At 40.2% G+C, this 19,698-nt stretch overlaps 2 protein-coding genes across 7 annotated transcripts in view; both read right to left on the reverse strand.

Moving 5' to 3' along the window:
- Positions 1 to 257: 257 nt before the first annotated feature.
- On the reverse strand, positions 258 to 18,200 carry cyld3 (cylindromatosis (turban tumor syndrome) 3). 2 transcript variants are annotated; one of them, XM_089131787.1, is made up of 17 exons: positions 18,044 to 18,200; positions 17,577 to 17,775; positions 16,296 to 16,574; positions 15,027 to 15,323; positions 10,938 to 11,043; positions 10,335 to 10,864; positions 9,734 to 9,899; positions 8,395 to 8,536; positions 5,800 to 5,913; positions 5,620 to 5,711; positions 5,415 to 5,478; positions 4,542 to 4,728; positions 4,364 to 4,472; positions 4,133 to 4,251; positions 731 to 941; positions 424 to 616; positions 258 to 379 (listed from the first exon to the last, which is right to left on the reverse strand). In XM_089131787.1, exons 2-16 carry the CDS (start codon positions 17,751 to 17,753, stop codon positions 432 to 434), a joined length of 2,778 nt encoding a protein of 925 aa, XP_088987913.1. In that variant the 5' UTR covers positions 17,754 to 17,775; positions 18,044 to 18,200; the 3' UTR covers positions 258 to 379; positions 424 to 431. The 2 variants fall into 2 exon arrangements, with proteins under 2 accessions (XP_088987913.1, XP_039519818.2); XM_039663884.2 differs by having other exon boundaries at positions 258 to 616.
- An 888-nt stretch (positions 18,201 to 19,088) lies between these two features.
- Positions 19,089 to 19,698, reverse strand: part of LOC120473854 (adenylate cyclase type 4) — a 28,859-nt gene continuing 28,249 nt past the window's right edge. For all 5 annotated transcript variants that reach the window (XM_089131790.1, XM_089131792.1, XM_089131793.1 and 2 more), the window contains exon 27: positions 19,089 to 19,649. In XM_089131790.1, coding sequence (XP_088987916.1) covers positions 19,518 to 19,649 — 132 coding nt within the window. In that variant the 3' untranslated portion in view covers positions 19,089 to 19,517. The remainder of the gene's footprint in view (positions 19,650 to 19,698) is intronic.

Below are 19,698 nucleotides of genomic sequence, written 5' to 3' on the forward strand. Positions count from 1 at the left end.
ATAATGATTTCTCTCTTTAAAGTAAATGTTTATTTTTAAATGCCAACGCTGAATATATGTAATACAAATTTAGATATTATTTTTAACTTTGCATTGTGTATTTATGATTTTACTAAACAAAAAATTTACTTTTTAATGTTTTCTTAAAAACAGCATGCTATTAATAAATAAATAAAAATTCAAACAGGCAAAATTTTACATGTATTTTTGATTATTTGTAAATTGTTTAATTATAATATCCATTATTTTTACATCAGAAAAATATAAAACAACAACATGGGATACAGTTCATGTTCCTTCATATAAAAAAAAGCATTTACATTTGTAAACAGATAAATTGCGCTGTTAAGGTTCAGTTGAGTTGGGGACAGTGGTGGAGGTTAAGGTTCACTTGTATAGGCTGAGTTGGGGACAGTGGTAGAGGTTAAGGTTCACTTGTATAGGCTGAGTTGGGGACAGTGGTAGAGACACATGTAGGCGTCACACAGCAGACGACGCACAGGATCCCGGAGCGAGGAGGAGTCGAGGCGAGCGAACTCTTCTGAGGAGAGACTCAGGTACCGGCCCACCTCCGGACACGCTCGCACCTGCGGTACGTTAAAGCCATTCTCTCCTCCTGCTCACACACATTATACACAATATAATTAAATCCAATCTATATGAATATATACACACACGGACACAAGCACTCACTGATATCAAAAATATGACTGAGGTAATGCAGGGTTACCCTCTCTGTCGGCCATGCTGTCGAAGAAGAGCCAGTCTGTGGGCTCAGGGCCGTGCTTGACGAAGCTCACGTAGTGGCTGGTCTCGATGCATGTGACGGCGCACAGGTCCATGACCTGCCGAGTCCCGTAAACTGGACCTCCCTCCCAGGAGCCCTGTGGCACCCGGATCTGAACGGGCCGGTGCATCTGACGCTTCTTGTGTGTGTGAACCTGTGTGAGACGGAGACACGAGGAGTGTGAATGGAGTGTGTGGCAGTGCTGGCTCCCCACTCGTCACCCCTGGCAATGCTAATCATGGGGAACACCTGGCGAGGTGCTGTTCTCACGCATTTGGGTTTGATATTGTGGGGCCGCTGCCAAAGTCTGCTCGGGGCCACAAATACATTCTGGTCCTGGTGGATTATGCCACCCACTATCCTGAGGCCTTTACTCTTTCACGACTCACTGCCGCTGCCATTGCCCAAGAGTTGTTTGCCCTTTGCAGCCGAGTGGCGATTCTAGGGCTGCCCTCGATAAAAAAAAAATTCTAGTGGACTAGTAGTCGTTCATTTAAGCCGTTTGTCGATTAAATGACACATTTATATTATTAAATCATAATACCCCTCCTTGAACTGCACTCCCGTGGTGGAGGAGTTTGAGTACCCGAATGATCCTAGGAGCTATGTTGTCCGGGGCTATATGCTCCTGGTTGGGTCTGCCAAGGTGTCACGGCTGTATACTTTGTCTTGTCTTGCCGTGTCTTTGTGTGTTTGCTCCTCCTACAGGTGCGCTGCGGAGCTGAGGTAATCAGGTGGATTGGGTGCACCGGTGCACAGGTGTGCCCGTCAATTTGGCGTCCTCAGGGAGGACCGAGATGTTGATCGGCGTTGCGGCGTACTGAGAGAACTTGCGAGTCAGACTTATGAAGAATGTTTCAATAAAGAGATTATTGTAACCGCCGTGATCGTTTGCTCCCTCCTTCATTGTTGCTCCCGACTAAGGGCGTAACACAAGGCCAACAGGTGTTGGGTGACGGGTCAAACTTAGAGCGGTTCAAAAACCTTTCATAATGGATGAAAGCCAGGCCCATCCATTATATGTGCGTGAGGACTAAAGATAGTCGGGATCACCTCCATGCACAATTTCAGGGCTCCTTCCCCACCAGCGAGGTGACGTTCCACATTCCTAGAGCATCTTGGGCTCTGGAACCACACTCCTTGAGAAATGATGGACTCTTTACCACTCTGGAGTTGCCCATGGTGAGAAGCGGGAGGCTGGTGGGGTTGCTTATGGCCTACGGGACGAACAGCAGTGCAGAGTACCCGGCTCTCTTGGGCCGCGTTTCCACCGCAATTACCAGGAACTATTTGTCCCAGGAACTTTTGGTAACGCTTCCTTTTACCCATGTAAATACTATGTACTTATTTTAGTAACTACAATTACTGGGTAATAACTAGTACTAACCCGGAACCTACCCCTAAACCTACCCCTGTTCCAAGGACTTAAGGACTTAAGGATTAGTCAGTACTTTCTAGGTAAGTACACTGCAAGTACTCTACTGTAAAAGGAAGCGCTACCGAACTTTTTTCCCAGGAACTTTTTTCCCCCCAGACCGCTTGCTTTACTGTGTTTACACCGCGGGCTAAAGTACCGGTCCGGGGCGGGAAGATTATGTAGTGACGTTGAACTGCGTGCGACTGCTCTTCCTAGCCTGCACGTTTGTTTTGAGTTTTGTATGGTGGAGATTCAAGCTGTGCTGCTTTTGTGTGCGATTGGTTTACTAACGAGGTAATTAACAAAACGGCAGAAAAGAGACAAGCACCCAAAGCGTATTCAGAAAGCTTGTAATGCTAGATATTAAAAGTAGACGTTTTTATCAGCGGACCTATTGACCGGGAAATGGATGGGACGATCGCGCGCCATCGGGCAGAAAAAAATAGCGTGGTGAGAACCAATCAGCATGTTCGGTGCACAAGTCCCACCCCGAAAGTTCCTGAACTCTGAAAAAGTACCACCTCGCCAGCAGGGACTTTCTGGGGGGGACTTCATTTAGACCCTGATTCCTGCGGTGTAAACACAGCGAGAACCACCTCAAAGTTCCTAGTTCCTGGGGAAAGTTCCTGCGGTGGAAACGCGGCTTTGGTGTCTCTGGGAGGGGTGCTGAAAAGTACTTTGACTGGGGACCCTATTGTTCTACTGGGGGACATGCCCACGTGGGCAGTGACAGTGACACCTGGAGGGCCGTGATTGGGAGGAACGGCCCCCCTGATCTGAACCCGAGCGGTGTTCTGTTATAGTAACAGTTTGTCCATAACAAACACCTTAAAAGCATTCAAGCATAACGGTGTCCATCAGTGCACGTGGCACCAGGACACCCTAGGCTGGACAGACTCGGTAGACCCAAACATACTGTGAGGGACTGTTGGGAAGGTTTGGCCAAGTCCCCTATCAGAGAGATCTTCAACCCCACCTCCGGCGGAGCCTCGACCGGATCTCAAAGGAGTCAGGAGATATTGAGCCCTTTTGTCATCCTCCATTGTCGACGTGGCCACTCGGAGCTGTGGCCGTAAGGTCTCCGGGTGCCTGTCACGGCGGCAGTCCCTGACTCCGGCGGTGGACACCGGAAGTAAGGGGTGCAGTCAAGCTGAAGGAGTCCTATCGGGCCTGGCTGGCTTGCAGGACTCCTGAGGCAGCTGACAGGTACTGGCAGTCCAAGCGGACTGTACCCCGGGTGATTGTAAAGGCAAAAAGTTCAGTGAGGCCATGGTGAAGGACTACCGGCAGGCTTCTGGAAAACCATCTGGCGCTTCAGGAGGGGGAAGCAGTGCCCTACCAACACTGTTTACAGTGGAGATGGGCGGCTGTTGACCTCAACTGGGGATGGCGTCGGACGGTGGAATGAACACTTTGAGGATCTTCTCAATCCAACCGAGGAAGCAGAGGCTGAGGGCTCGGAGGTGGACTCATCCATCACCCAAGTTGAAGTCACCGAGGTAGTCAAGAAACTCCTCGGTAGCAGGGCACCGGGGGTGGATGAGATCCGCCCTGAGTACCTCAAGTCTCTGGATGTTGTGGGGCTTTCTTGGCGGTCGGGTACAGTACCTTTGGGCTGGCAGACCGGGGTGGTGGTCTCTCTTTTTAAGAAGGGGATTGCTGATGCAACCGTTAAGATAGAAGCCCTGGTTATGATCTAAGGTACTATCTTCAAGGTTGTTCCTTCACCCTGGTGACAGACTGTCCCTCAAGGGCAAAGGACAGCAATGCTTGAGTGACCAGATGATTCCTTACTCTTCAAGACTTCCACTTCATGGTCAAACACTGAGCCGGTTTCATCAACGGCAATGCTGATGGAGTGTCCAGGATTTTGTGTCTGTTCTCCTCTTTCCCTGTGGTGGAGATCTACAGTGTGTGTGTGTTTTCACCTGTATGTTGCAGGTGCTGCAATACTGCTTTAACTGGCCGGGTGTGATGTCGACATCCTCGTAACACTGCAGACACTCCCACTGTGCCACCAGCTGACAGATACTGCACTGCCGAAGAGCTACAGGTGGACAGACAGACAGACGGGCGATAGACCAGATTTGATTAACTTAAATATATGTATATAATAACAAATAAAAATGATGATGACGTAATAGATAATTAACAATCACCCTCGTCCAGCAGGTCCGTGATGTCGAGGGTCAGCGAGGGCAAGATGGCGTCAAACATCTTGAACTCTTTCCCGAATCTGGGCATGAGGAGCGGCAAACAGGACGGAGCCTGAGGAACACCAGAGGGATTCAGCGATTCAGTATAACAGTGACGTGTGTGTGTGTGTGTGTGTCTCACCTCTGTGAACTTGAGTCCAGAGTGTATAAAGGAGGACTCCAGCAGGGCCTGAACGTTTGCCACTCGCAGGAGCGCTGGAGACGCGAGCGGAGACACGGGAGAGAGAATAGGAGACGGAGGAGACGCCGAGACTGACGGAGGAAACAGCTGATAGAGGAAACACTCCTGCGGCTGCTGACTCGCTGACCTGCACACACACACACACACACACACAGATGAATCTTCTAGATACGGTGCTCTGCGTGTCTCAGTCAAAAACGAACGAAATTTTATTTAAATAAAAAAAAATTTATTTAATATTTTGAAAAATATTGTAAAATCAAGATGTACTCGAAATGTACAATGACACTAAAGTCTTTGTTTTCTGAGACAGTTCATATATTAGAATGAGAGCAAAAATTTTCACTTTGAATTAAGTTTACCTTTTTGACCCTATTGGTAGTTATGTGTACTTGTTTTAAACATAGACTCAGACACGTAATTTTTTTTTTAATTATTATAAAACAACTTGGCCCATTTTCACTTAAAGAGAATTCTGTCTTATTTCCTGCACAAATATCTACATTCTTAAGCAGGTCTTTTACAAAGTCGATGCTGTTTTCAGGTTGATTATTCTCATATTCTCCATTGTTGCGGCTCCTCTCTTCCCAGTCTGTCAGTAACGCTCTGTTTACTTCCTGTCTCTATGAAGCCCCTCCTCCTGAACAGCACACTGTGCTCTGATTGATCGGGGGCTTCGAGCATGTTTGGGAAATGCCCCGCCCCTTTCCATACCCGCCAGTTTCTACACACTACTAACTCACTCAACCAGACCCTTTATTCTGCATCTGAATTATTCAAATAGAGAGACAGACGGAGGATGCTAATGGTCACCTGATCTTCAGAAGTGGTTCAACCCGGAGAAGCAGGAAAAGCTGGTTGAGGAATTCCTCAGGATCTGAACACACACACACACACACACTAAGATTACAGGATGATTTCAACAGATTTCGAGTCAAATATTCATCGATTTCAAAGTGAAAATTGTGTTCTCACACACACACTAACTCTCACAAATGACACACACGCTCACTCTCACCTTTTTCCTCGTTGGTAAATCCTGAATCAGCTGTTTCTGCTTTCAGTAGTTTACGTAAAGCCATAGTTTTACTGGCACACACGTAGCCGAACCTGCAGAAAACATATAATTATATCATCATATGATGTTCCGTTCGAAAATGTGTGTGTGTGTGTGTGTGTGTGTGTGTGTGACTCTCACCTGCGCAGAGGATTGACGATCTCGCAGCGCAGCAGGTCCTGAGCGCTCTTACTGTGGGCCGAACCCGTGGGCCAGAACAACAGCCAATCAAACGAGCTGCAGCACGAGAACATACTGCAAAACACACACACACACACACACATCAGAGATTTAAGAGATTAAGAAAGAAAGATGGATTAGTTAGAAAGAAAGATGGATAGATTAGTTAGAAAGAAAGAAAGAACGAAAGAAAGAAAGAACGAACAAAAGAACGATGGATTTGTTAGAAAGAAAGAAAGATAGATTAGTTAGAAAGAAAGATGGATGGATTGGTTAGAAAGAAAGATGGATAGATTAGTTAGAAAGAAAGATGGATAGATTAGTTAGAAAGAAAGATGGATAGATTAGTTAGAAAGAAAGATGGATGGATTAGTTAGAAAGAAAGATGGATGGATTAGTTAGAAAGAAAGATGGATAGATTAGTTAGAAAGAAACATGGATAGATTAGTTAGAAAGAAAGATGGATGGATTAGTTAGAAAGAAAGATGATAGATTAGTTAGAAAGAAAGATGGATGGATTAGTTAGAAAGAAAGATGGATAGACTAGTTAGAAAGAAAGATGGATGGATTAGTTAGAAAGAAAGATGGATAGATTAGTTAGAAAGAAAGATGGATAGATTAGTTAGAAAGAAAGATGGATGGATTAGTTAGAAAGAAAGATGGATGGATTAGTTAGAAAGAAAGATGGATAGATTAGTTAGAAAGAAAGATGGATAGATTAGTTAGAAAGAAAGATGGATAGATTAGTTAGAAAGAAAGATGGATAGATTTGTTAAAAAGAAAGATGGATAGATTTGTTAAAAAGAAAGATGGATAGATTAGTTAGAAAGATGGATGGATTAGTTAGAAAGAAAGATGGATAGATTAGTTAGAAAGAAAGATGGATAGATTAGTTAGAAAGAAAGATGGATAGATTAGTTAGAAAGAAAGATGGATGGATTAGTTAGAAAGAAAGATGGATAGATTAGTTAGAAAGAAAGATGGATGGATTAGTTAGAAAGAAACATGGATAGATTAGTTAGAAAGAAAGAAAGGTGGATTTGTTAGAAAGAAAGATGGATAGATTAGTTAGAAAGAAAGATGGATATATTAGTTAGAACGAAAGAAAGAAAGGTGGATTTGTTAGAAAGAAAGATGGATAGATTAGTTAGAAAGAAAGAAAGAAAGGTGGATTTGTTAGAAAGAAAGATGGATAGATTAGTTAGAAAGAAACATGGATAGATTAGTTAGAAAGAAACAGGGATAGATTAGTTAGAAAGAAAGAAAGAAAGAAAGAAAGAAAGAAAGAAAGAAAGAAAGAAAGAAAGAAAGAAAGAAAGGTGGATTTGTTAGAAAGAAAGAAAGATAGATTAGTTAGAAAGAAAGATGGATTAGTTAGAAAGAAACATGGTTAGATTAGTTAGAAAGAAAGAAAGAAAGGTGGATTTTTTAGAAAGAAAGAAAGATAGATAGATTAGTTAGAAAGAAAGATGGATGGATTAGTTAGAAAGAAAGATGGATGGATTAGTTAGAAAAAAAGATAGATTAGTTAGAAAGAAACATGGATAGATTAGTTAGAAAGAAAGATGGATAGATTAGTTAGAAAGAAAGATGTATAGATTAGTTAGAAAGAAAGATGGATGGATTAGTTAGAAAGAAAGATGGATAGATTAGTTAGAAAGAAAGATGGATAGATTAGTTAGAAAGAAAGATGGATAGATTAGTTAGAAAGAAAGATGGATATATTAGTTAGAAAGAAAGATGGATGGATTAGTTAGAAAAAAAGATAGATTAGTTAGAAAGAAACATGGATAGATTAGTTAGAAAGAAACATGGATAGATTAGTTAGAAAGAAAGAAAGAAAGAAAGAAAGAAAGAAAGAAAGAAAGAAAGAAAGGTGGATTTGTTAGAAAGAAAGATAGATTAGTTAGAAAGAAAGATGGATAGATTAGTTAGAAAGAAAGATGGATAGATTAGTTAGAAAGAAAGATGGATAGATTAGTTAGAAAGAAAGAAAGAAAGAAAGGTGGATTTGTTAGAAAGAAAGATGGATAGATTAGTTAGAAAGAAACAGGGATAGATTAGTTAGAAAGAAAGAAAGAAAGAAAGAAAGAAAGAAAGAAAGAAAGAAAGAAAGAAAGGTGGATTTGTTAGAAAGAAAGAAAGATAGATTAGTTAGAAAGAAAGATGGATTAGTTAGAAAGAAACATGGATAGATTAGTTAGAAAGAAAGAAAGAAAGGTGGATTTGTTAGAAAGAAAGAAAGATAGATAGATTAGTTAGAAAGAAAGATGGATGGATTAGTTAGATGGATGGATTAGTTAGAAAAAAAGATAGATTAGTTAGAAAGAAACATGGATAGATTAGTTAGAAAGAAACAGGGATAGATTAGTTAGAAAGAAAGAAAGAAAGAAAGAAAGAAAGAAAGAAAGAAAGAAAGAAAGAAAGAAAGAAAAAAGAAAGATGGATTTGTTAGAAAGAAAGAAAGATAGATTAGTTAGAAAGAAAGATGGATGGATTGATTTTTGATTTTTAATGTCTATAAATATATGTGTGTGTGTGTGTGTGTGTGTGTACCTGAAGAGAGTCGCGTCCAGGTAGCAGGAGTTCAGGTGACCCTGAATGCCCTTCTTGAAGCCCTCGTACGTCACCCGGGCGTCCAGACCCGACACAGGAGGAGTGTTGTCCTCCACACGCTCACTGCTCCAGTTAGCAAACGCTGGAACACACACTCACCGTCAGTACACACACGCTTCCTGCAACACATCTATATTACTGCACAATCTTAATTTAATTTAATTGTTAAATAAAGACCTTACAATAATTTTGCTGCAATACTTTAAGTAAGTCGCTTTGGATAAATTCGTCTGCTCAATGAAGAAATGTAATATTATATTGATATTAATATATGTTTTGTGATTTTTTGTATTATTATCATATTATGGCATAATTTCCAGAAGGACACTACAAAATTTAAGACATTATTGCTGTAATATTTTTGCAGTAATAATTAGAGGCAGACCGATATATTGGCATTTTCTAAAATATCGGTATCGGCAGTTATAATGGCCGATAAATGAATATTTCAAAAATAAAATAAAAACAGACGAATCACGCTTCAACCATGTCATGAGTGTTGTCAAAAAGTGCAGGTAAAGGGATAGCAAGCTGACATTGTAATTATAAGGTAGCTTATAACTATAAGGCAATGTAGGGACTAATTATTATTTTATTTATCAGAACTTCAACATATTTTGATGTTCCTCTGTTTCTTTTTAAAATGCATTATCATATTATTTTAGTCAAAACTCATAAATAACTACAAATAACTAATGTTAGGGAAATCTGTTAATGTTTTGTTGTGCGTTTCTGAAATAATAATAATAATATCGGCCGATATATCGGATTTTAAAACCAACAAATATTTGTATCGGTATCGGCCTTCAAAATCCTTTATCGGTCTGGCTCTAGTAATAACATGCATTATTATACAGTATGTTTTGCAAATGCATGCATTATCATAGGATATGCATAAATATTAAGGCATGTTTATTTAATTAAAACACTAACTGAGATTTTTTGCTGACACCTTTATGCATTCTAATGCTTTATATTATATTATGCATTCTATGAAATCTATATTTTGAATCTGTTTTGAAACCGTATCTATTGAGTCGAGCGCTATATAAATATATATATCATTCAAATCTGTCTGCACTTGCTCTTAACATCTAATTTTGTATTATTTTTTGTACATGTGCGTGTTGTGTATTCTGTTTTATGTATTTATGTATATTGTGTGCTGCTATTTTGGCCAGGGCTCACTCGTAAATGAGACATTTATCTCAATGTGATTATTTCCCTGGTTAAATAAAGGTTTAATAAAAATAAAAAATATAAATGAAAGCGAACGCACCGATGGAGTTGCAGCGATCGACCTGATTAATGGGCAGCTCGGGCTCCGGGAACCTGGAGTCGCGTCTGCAGTTCCTCAGTTTGACGAACAGCCCTTTATTAGCGGGACAGCGGAAGTGGCGTTCGCTGAGGTAACTGCCATCCGTAGCGGCGGACAGCTCCTGATCCTGACAAGCAAAACACCTTCAACATAAACCACCTTTATCATCAACAATAAATGATTTATCAGCACACCCTCATCCTTCCCTCGGGTCATTTTGACCCGAAAATGTTGTGAAAATTAGACTTTAGGACCCAGCAGAACAGCTCATTTGCTCCATCTGAGTCATGAAATATCATGTGTTGTTATTATTTTTCCCTTAAGAGGTCAATGTAAGATATTTAGAGCTGAATTATGCATAAAATTGAGAGTTATTTTGAAATTAACTTGAAAGAATGTGAGGAATATGCTTAAATTACTATATATTTATTGATCATCAATCAATAAAAATAAATAAAAAATATTATCAAAATAAATAAAAAAAAAGTCTACTTTTAAGGCTTCGGGTCATTTTTGACCCACGAGGGAAAGGTGAAAGCCTAAGTATTCTAAGTGAGAGTACCAGCTCGATTCCAGCGACTGGCTCTGATAGGCCACTGATCTGTCCAATCCAGCGAATCACTCCGAAAAGGGGCGGGTCATTGACTTCCACCATTGATCCCACCTCTAACCAGGTGGCATGCTCCGCCCTCTGCTCAGCGATTGGTGGAGAGGGGAGGTTGTGGAATCCGTTTGGCGAGCGCGAGTGGTCAAGGGGCGGGGACGTGGGCGGGGCCTGAGGCCTAGTGGGTGGGACCTGAGGCTTGGTGGGCGGGGCCAGCGGAGGAGGTTTCAGAGCGGCTTTCGGCACAGAGGACGACGGAGGCTGGAGGGCTTTTTTAGCCGTCACTAACATGGCCGCCTGGATGAGGGGTCTGTCTGTGGGCGTGAGCATCTGAGAGGTGGGCGTGGCCACAATGGAGGTGGGCGTGATCCCTGGAGAGGAGGGCGTGGTCATCTGGGCGGCGGGTTTATTCCCGGGGGGCGACAGAGGCAGTTTGGGAAGCGGTCTGGGATTGATTACGGTCAGAGGAGGCCGTTCAGATCGAGTTTCTGTGGAACAAAAGACAATTTGGTCTCATTTGATCATGGTCTCATTGTTTATGACACTGGTTTTGATGGTTACCTGCAGTAACTTTGGAAAGGGGAAGTAAAGCCCCAAACTCAGGCGACGGGATGGAGCACAGTTTGGTGTTTTTATAATATCCATCCCATGATCCCACAGCTTGATCCTAAACACACATACACACACACATTAAAGTTACCTTTCCCCTTTACCTCTGTGTCATAAGCATGTCACCGTTTTCACAGATTCACGTTTTTGAAGTTTACACGATGATAACGTTTTTTACAAATTTTTCAAAACTTGCACATTGGAACCTATTTCAAAGTTTGCGTTCTCGAGCCGCCAAACACTGTTATCATGTAAATGAGGAGACAGAACGCGTTAAAAGTTTTCTGTTTTTTGTTAAAACGGTGTCGTGTTAGCGGCCCCTAAGCTAATAACTAGGGCTGGGTATTGACACAAATTTCACAATTCGATTCCGATTCAATTCAATATCGATTATTTTGGATATCAGTTCCAATAAATGGCAAATTTTCTCAAGGGAATCAAATCTCTGAAGTAATGCTGTAAACTATGGGAGTCTAGTTGGGCTTCATTAGCCTAATATGAAGGTAATAATGAATGTTTTGTAGCTATACAAACACTTAAATTACACTTTTATTTATTTTTATAATAAGAAGATTATATGAAATATAAACATTTAAATGGTGGCTGTCATAAAAACTTGCCAGATTTATTCAAATATGCATTAAATATTGAAGAACATTAAGATTATAATGCATATGTAATATGGTGTATATATTCAGCAAAATGCTCCTCTCTAGAGTTATTTTTTCTAGCTGACTAACGAGTTTATGTGGGTTTTCTGAGGTAAATATGACGATACATTGATTACAAGCTGTTTAACTGACGTCTTTCCACGGTTGAAACGCTGATTGAGCGAATCAATGTGACATGATCCGGATTTGGATAAGTTGTACTGTATCTTTAACACACTTTCAGATGCTCATTCATGTTTATTTGGCGCTGTGACTGGTATTATTAAAGGCCATGGTGCAGGTTTTTTTTTTTTCTTTTTTGGCAATTTTCTAGTTGGTAATAAACATTTAAACAGTTATCCATTGTATCTGATGTTGTAGGGTACTCAAAAATTAAAATATAACACGGAAAAGTGGGTGAAATGTTAGCTTTTAGCTAAAGCTAAGCGAGGATTCTTATTTCTCCCACAATGCATTCCATGACGTCACATGAGGCACTCGCTGACTGTTGGACGACAGACAGCCCCGCGGCCCGCCTACCATTTTGAGGGAGAGTGATACGAGGAGTTTAAGTTAGCTAGCTAGTGAAGCAGTGACACTGACAGTGACAGATTTATAAGTAAATATAGATAGATAGATCTTCCGAAGCTGGTTGCAGTTTGTCAAGATTAGGCGAGCAGATTTTTCAGCTAAGTTAACGTTAGCTCTGTCGCCGCCTACTCGAGAATATGCAGCGCGCATTTCAAAGAGGAGGATAACCACTCAGGGGATGCCAAGATGGTCTTACTTCACTTGGATTAAAGAGTGAGAGGAGTGCTAAATTACTTCCAACCGCACTGCCGTCTGTGAACGCAAACCTCTCTGCTTGCCCTGTCCCGAGGTCGAGAGACACCGTCTGCCGCAAGCGAGAAATTGCCACGGTAAGCATCATGCTAACGTTAATGTTTACAAGCTGCATGTTAGCTAGCTCTGTGTGTATTTTGTATAACTACCGTGTTCCCTTTGACATAATAGCCTCCACTACAAGCACGATCACTATGACATTAGAAGAGCATTTTTCGTGATTCACGAATTTGAGCCAAAACAAAATTGACCAGAAGTAAATGTCCATATTGTCATGAAGGCTTCGTGGCTAGTGTTTGGATCAGTGGTGATGATCATCAAGCGGCTTTCGCAATCGTGTGTTTGCGGTTTGTTATAACGTTAGACTGCTACTGTTCTCTTTTTCATTGACCGTGTCGTCAGGGCTGTAGTGGAGGCTAAATGCAGTTTACCTGCTGAAATTAGGTCAGAAACAGTTTATCCACTTTTCACTTCAGAGTTTAGCTAAGTTACCTCTCAGTAATTCACTACCTCACAGAGTTTATGTTACTAACTTTACCACGTGTATTACCACTAGTATTGTATAACATTTAATAGTAACATTCAAATCATCAAATATGGTCTGCATTTTTTTATTTATTTTTTTTAAAAAACATTTAGTAGTGCATATTAGGGTCCAATGGGTAATCTCCCTGGCAATCTCATAACATTCTGTTTACTGTTTATGTTTGCTATAATTCATATGCAGGACAATTTCATGTTTTTCCATTAGTGGCAATGATCTTTATACAGTATTATTATTATGTCTGCAGGTTATGCAACATCATTAATGAAGGCCCTTCGGGAAAGCTACACCAATTCACCTGCGGCTCTTCGAGAGGTTAGCGCCAGTTTGTCCCCATCGCCCCATCGCCCCATCCTTCAAACAGGTTCCTGAGGAGGCCGTCAGCCTCTACCTAGCCCGGCAGAAAATTGTTATATTACAAGACACAAATTCAGATAGGCTTCTCAGAGCCTGTTTTATTACAGGTTTGAATGAATGAAATGTCTCTTCTGTATTAGAAAAATAAATATATAATTATTTTAGGTTTGAATGAATGAAATGTCTCTTCTGTATTAGAAACATAAATATATAATTAAGAAATAACTAAAATAAATACCTCCAAATGTAACAAAAATAGCTCTCACAAACTTACAAAAACGAACTAACAAAATGTATCTAGTTTTCTTCCTCCTTATCCTGTTTTTCTTCCTCATGCTTGTTTGCCCATCTGATCTTTCCCAGAAGTTTTTTGAAAACCAGGACATATTCATAATTAAAAAAATAAAATAAAAACAGCCAGGACAGGACGTGAAAACAGAAAATGTCCTGGTAAAACAGGACTGTTGGTCACCCTAACCAAGTCTAAAGTCAGTGGCGCGTTGCGTGTACTTTCAGATGCTATTTTATCCGCATGCTTGCAGATACAGAGTGAACAACGCGCATACACATAGTAGAGGATTCTCTCATTTACACAGATGCATTTTACTTTTTACAAATGATGCATTATTATAAGGAAAACTATTTAAACACGAGGGAAATCATTGTTGTGGTTATGATGACGATAGGAAAAATAGGCATAAAGCATACACATTTGCCCAAATTGATATGCATAACCGAAGCTAATATGGGTGGGTTTGTCCCATCCCCAATGTCACTTCTATTTCTTTTACAGCCCTGACGAGAACATCGATCTCCTCGGCTTTGAACCATCAGACTTTACTGTGAACCGATTCTGAAGCGCGCCGCTGCCTGCAGCTGCGTCTGCCTCATGTGACGTCATCGCCGAGTCGCGTGAAAAATAACCGTCACTAAACAAAAACTACAAAAACGGGACTTTAACACCATTTTTGAGATATTTCTAACTTCATATACATATCTTAACTGCTTTATGTACCCATTAATCGACAGTAGTGTTTAACCTGCACCATGGCCTTTAAGCCGGAAGAGAGATCAGCGCTGCTGCTTCTCCAGAGCGATCTCACGCCACAGCGACAAAACGCTATTTATGTTTTTGAGTTTCTAAAGAAAATGGACGTCATTTGAAAATTGAGACTTTGTTTCATATCAATAGTAACAAAGGACAAGGATTATTGCGATTTTTTGGATGCGCGCAGCCGCGATACAATGATCCATTCATTCAAATGAAACAGGATGACTAATCGATTCTTGAGATTTAAGAAAAAATGAGAATCGATTAATATCGAGAAATCGATATTTATTACCCAGCCCTACTAATAACTAATGATCTTTGCAACAGAAGTGAATCAATCAAAAACTAACTTTATCTGGATAATAACTTTATTCTAGAGCTGCTGTAAAAGCAAAACAATCTGTTACTGTAATCTCCTATTATCATGTAAAGCTGATCTATTGTTAAAAGCGATGCATAAATGAAGATGGCTTGCCATTAGTGATGAACACCTGCTGTTAACAAGCTGAACTTCTATTCTAACTTGTTAAAAGTGCTTTATAAATGAAGGTGACTTGACTTTCTATCACTGAACTCTACACCTGACGAACGCTCACCAGTAACACTCCCACATAAAGGGTGCTGGAGGCCCGGCTGGACAGGGGTCCGCAGAACTGCACGGTCCCGCGCTGCACACACTCGTCCTGCGGGAAACACACTCTCTGGCCGACGGCGAGCGGGGACACACACTCTGCGGATCGGGACTGGACGCTCAGCGGGTCACTGGAGGACCGAGAGGATCGAGGGAGGCTGATCTCACTGACCGGCAGGAACAGCCCACAGCCGTCGGGACACACGAACAGCTGACGACCTTTATAGATGCCGTTACACTTCCCCCGACCTGCGGCCCATCCCTGAGACACACACACGGAGACATGTTTATTAAAGGGTTAGTTCAGCCAAAAATGCAAATTCTGTCAGTATTTACTCACCCTCATGTTGTTCCAACCCTGTAAGACCTTCGTTCATCTTCGCAACACAAATTAAGATATTTAAGATATTAAGATCGCTCCTGCATACTAGTCCATAGGCTTCTTGAGGGAATGACTCGAAAAGTCATTAAAGACATCGTTAAAATAGTCCAAGTGACTACAGGGGCTCAATCTTAACTTTATCAAACGACGAGAACACTTTTTGTGTGCAAAAATAACGACTTTATTTCAACTATTGGTTTATTTCTCCCTCTGCGCGAGTCAGGTTACTAGTTTAATAACGTAAGCTTCTGTTATTGTACGTCACACGCATCACACACACATGACCAGCGTCGGCCAATAGTGAGCCTTCGTGTGACGTAGCTTTACGCAATCACACTACGTTAACTGACTACAGGCTCATGGAGAAGGAAGTGAATAGTTGAAATAAAGTCGTTATTTTTGTTTGTTTTAGCGCACAAAAAGTGTTCTCGTCGTTTGATAAAGTTACGATTGAGCCCCTGTAGTCACTTGGACTATTTTAACGATGTCTTTAATGACTTTTCGAGGACAGCAAGAGTCATTCCCTCAAGAAGCCTATGGACTAGTATGCAGGAGCGATCTTAATATCTTAAATATCTTAATTTGTGTTGCGAAGATGAACGAAGGTCTTACGGGGTTGAACAACATGAGGGTGAGTAAATACTGACAGAATTTTCATTTTTGGGTGAACTAACCCTTTAAGAGCTGTTATAAAGCCCGTCCGAGAGAAACACACAACCAGCGGACAGATATGGAAAACATATTTAATAAGAGCTTTTATAAAGCATTTTTCATTGTGTGTGTGTATACGGTATATTCAATCATTCATTTATTTATCGCAGTATATTGTTGGCTTGTGACATTCGGACTTGCCTTGAGCTCGACCCCGAAGTACACGGCGGAGCTTCCTCGGGTCAGGGGCCCGCGGTACCGCAGCTGGGCCTCGGCGAGCTCTGATTGGCTGTGGCTGCAGGAGACCCTGAGCTCGGACCCCAGCGGCAGCGAGAGGAACCGGTGCAGGGCCTGGGGCCGAGACAGCAGCTTCACTCGCACATCCAGCTCCGGGACCGGCTCCAGGAGACCAGCGAGCTCACGGGACACTTCACTGAGCACCTCACGCTCCACCTTCACCATACACCCGCTGTCAATCACCTGCCACACACACACACACTTTGAGGTCAGACACACGTGACACCGCCAGATGAGTTGAGCAGATCGTGACAGATACACACTGCTCCTGACTCGAGAACACACGTCAAGCGTGGGCGAACTTTTACCTCACAGGTTGACTGTTTTTCTCTGATTTCAGTCTTTTTTTTTAAAAGATAAGAGATCGCGGTACACTGTAATGTGGACTCGAGCACTTCCTGTAAAGCTGCTGTGTAAGGATGTGTGTTGTGAAAAACACTATGCAAATAAATGTGAATTGAATTGAATTAAATTGAGTATCTTTTTTGTGACGGAAAAAATATATCGAGATGTAAACTCAATAGAAAAAACAGAGCTGATACAAAACATGTTCTCAGAGTTAAAGAAATAAATTCAGAATTGCAAGATGCTAACTTTCAATTCAGAGAAAAATATAATAATTTAGATAGTCACAATTACCTTTTTTACTTTTTTATGCAAAAAAATCCAAGAAAAAAGTCAGAATTGCAAGATAAAGTTGCAATTACCTATTTTATTAACAACAACAACAACAACAACAGATAATGTACACTCATGCATCTGAGAGTCAGAAATATAAACTTGAGTTTATAACTTGCATTTGCGAGAAATCGCAATTCTGTGATTTTTTTTTAATCGTGAGGTAAAAAAGTCGTAATTAACTTTTTTTTTTAAAGTGAGCTCAGAATTCCAAGGAAAAAATGGATAATTGTGACATAAAATGCAATTAACTTTATATATATATATATATATATATATATATATATATATATATATATATATATATAAACAGATGTAAATGAGAAAAAAAATCTCAAAGTTTCTGTTAGAAAGCAAACTCACAATAAGTTTACAACTGAGGAAAAATAGTCCCAATTGTGAGATACAAACTCGCAAATGCTGTGGGAACAAAAAGTCAAATTCGTGAAATAAAAGTCGCAAATAATTATTTTTATTTTATCAGGCCTCCACACACATTGCTCTTACCTTCACCCACAGGTATCCTCTTCCACCCCTGTGTCCTCCTCCCTCCTGCTCCACACACAGCTGCCCCCGCTGCAGGCGAATGGTTCCTTCCAGCTGGTCCTGCACTCGATAGTCGGACGCGACCATGTACATTTTGGGGGGGCGTGGCCTCCTACTGTGATGCGCGTCGCCGGACATTGTGATGTGAACACCCCCGAACCTGCGCGTGCACGAAACACGAGTAATAACATTTAAATCGTTTCCATCACAGAACACGTTTAATTTGCCAAACTGAATAAAGTAGTGCCAATCGACCATAAAAACAAACTTTGAATCGAATCGCTTTTCATTAAATACAGGACAAAACTACGTGCAAAGTGAACCAAAACATTATTTCCTCTTATTAAACCTGTTTAAACACACCTGACGATATGTTAACATCGTTTTAATTTTAAACATACTGAAACAGACGACAAACGCTAACTTACCGACAAAGTCATCACCTCTGTTTAAAGTGCTACACTTTATCGCTCCGAAAAAACAATAATGCTTCACTTTCACCAAAGCAGGAAGCGAGATGATGGACAGCTGTGTGGACCAATCGGATTGAAGAAGCGATTGGGCAACGAACGATGGGCGGGGCTTCGTTCTGAGGGAAATTCCACGGTGGCGGTTTGTATTATGGTGAAGAAATTACTTTTTCTTTATCTGACGGATATTTTCTTCATCTTCCGAGAATTCGACGCCGGTAAATACACTATTATCTCAGGCTTGTGAAATTATATATTAAAGATGTTAACCAAACTTAAAGTGATGGGAAGAGATAGCAGAAGAATTTCATAGTTTTCAACTTTTTGGTTTACATAGACTGTGTATTTCCTCGCAGCTCATTATTTCAGTCTCCAAAGTTTTTCTGGTGATTTTTTTTTTTAGAAGTTTTATGACCGAGTAGCAATTCTCAGGCAATTCAAACGTTTTGGAAGTGAACGCAGAACAGAGATATCATTTTTTAGATCATAATGATTTAAGTTATGAAATGCAAATACCATGATGAAAGGCCATTTCTGCCATATAAGAAAAAAAAATCTTGAAAAATCTTGCTTTTGTAAATCCTAATGACTTACAAAGTCACAATTTATCAGATTAAAAGTTAATAATTATCATAAATAGTAATAATGTCGGCTTTTTATGTCATGATTTCGATTTAGTATGTTATAATTTTGACTTTTTATGTCAAAATTGAAAAAAAAAACCCATAATTTTGACATTTTATGTCATAATTTAGATTTACCAAAGCATGTTTTTTGGTCCTTATGGGCTTTCATAAAATTCCTCTTATCAATTAGAAAATAAATTTTATTTTATTTTTTTTATTTTGTAAGTATCACCTTTAAAGTCATTTTCTAGTCAGCTCAGTGACAATCACGTGGATGGTTAACGTTAAAGTTTAAACACAACAAAGAACTGTTTTTTATGAAAATGTTTATATACACTTTTCACATAAATTGAACATACAAAATTTTAAATACATAATAACAAACATTAATAAATAAGTGCATAAGTGAAAGAAAATACATATACTCAATATAAAACTAAACTCAACACCTTGGAAATTTATAGAATTTACACTTTACATTATTTAAAAAAAATAGATTATCAGAAAGAAAACATCTCCAAAAAGAACAACAAAAACAGTTAACTTGAATCTTCCTTCATTTAGGCTACTTGAATTAGTTAAATTCACAGTATATTTATTTTAATCCAACTTTTCACTTATTTTTATTTTTTTAAATTAAAAAAAAAAAAAAAAAACTTTTTTGACATTGTTTTCCTGTAAACTTTTCTAAGGGCCCACTGGCACTCCTTTGACAACTGCCGTAAAGGACCTTAGTGGAACACTCGCTTAGCTATGACGTGTGAGATTGATGTTTCAAGCGTTCACTGAGAACGTGGTCCGTGTTGTCAGGACTTCAGCGTTTGCTCCGTGACGATGAAGTATGTGGTCAGTTGACCTTTGCCCTTGACGTTGACCACTCCTCTCAGAGTGACATCAAAGCCCAAATTTTGCGCCACATGAGCGGTTTCCTCCGTCACCTGAAGACCACAAACAACACACTGATTTAGTTCCTTATTCATTTAACCA

The sequence above is a fragment of the Pimephales promelas genome, chromosome 1 (assembly GCF_988280905.1).
Source record: "Pimephales promelas chromosome 1, fPimPro1.hap1.1, whole genome shotgun sequence".
NCBI classification, from domain to species: domain Eukaryota; kingdom Metazoa; phylum Chordata; class Actinopteri; order Cypriniformes; family Leuciscidae; genus Pimephales; species Pimephales promelas.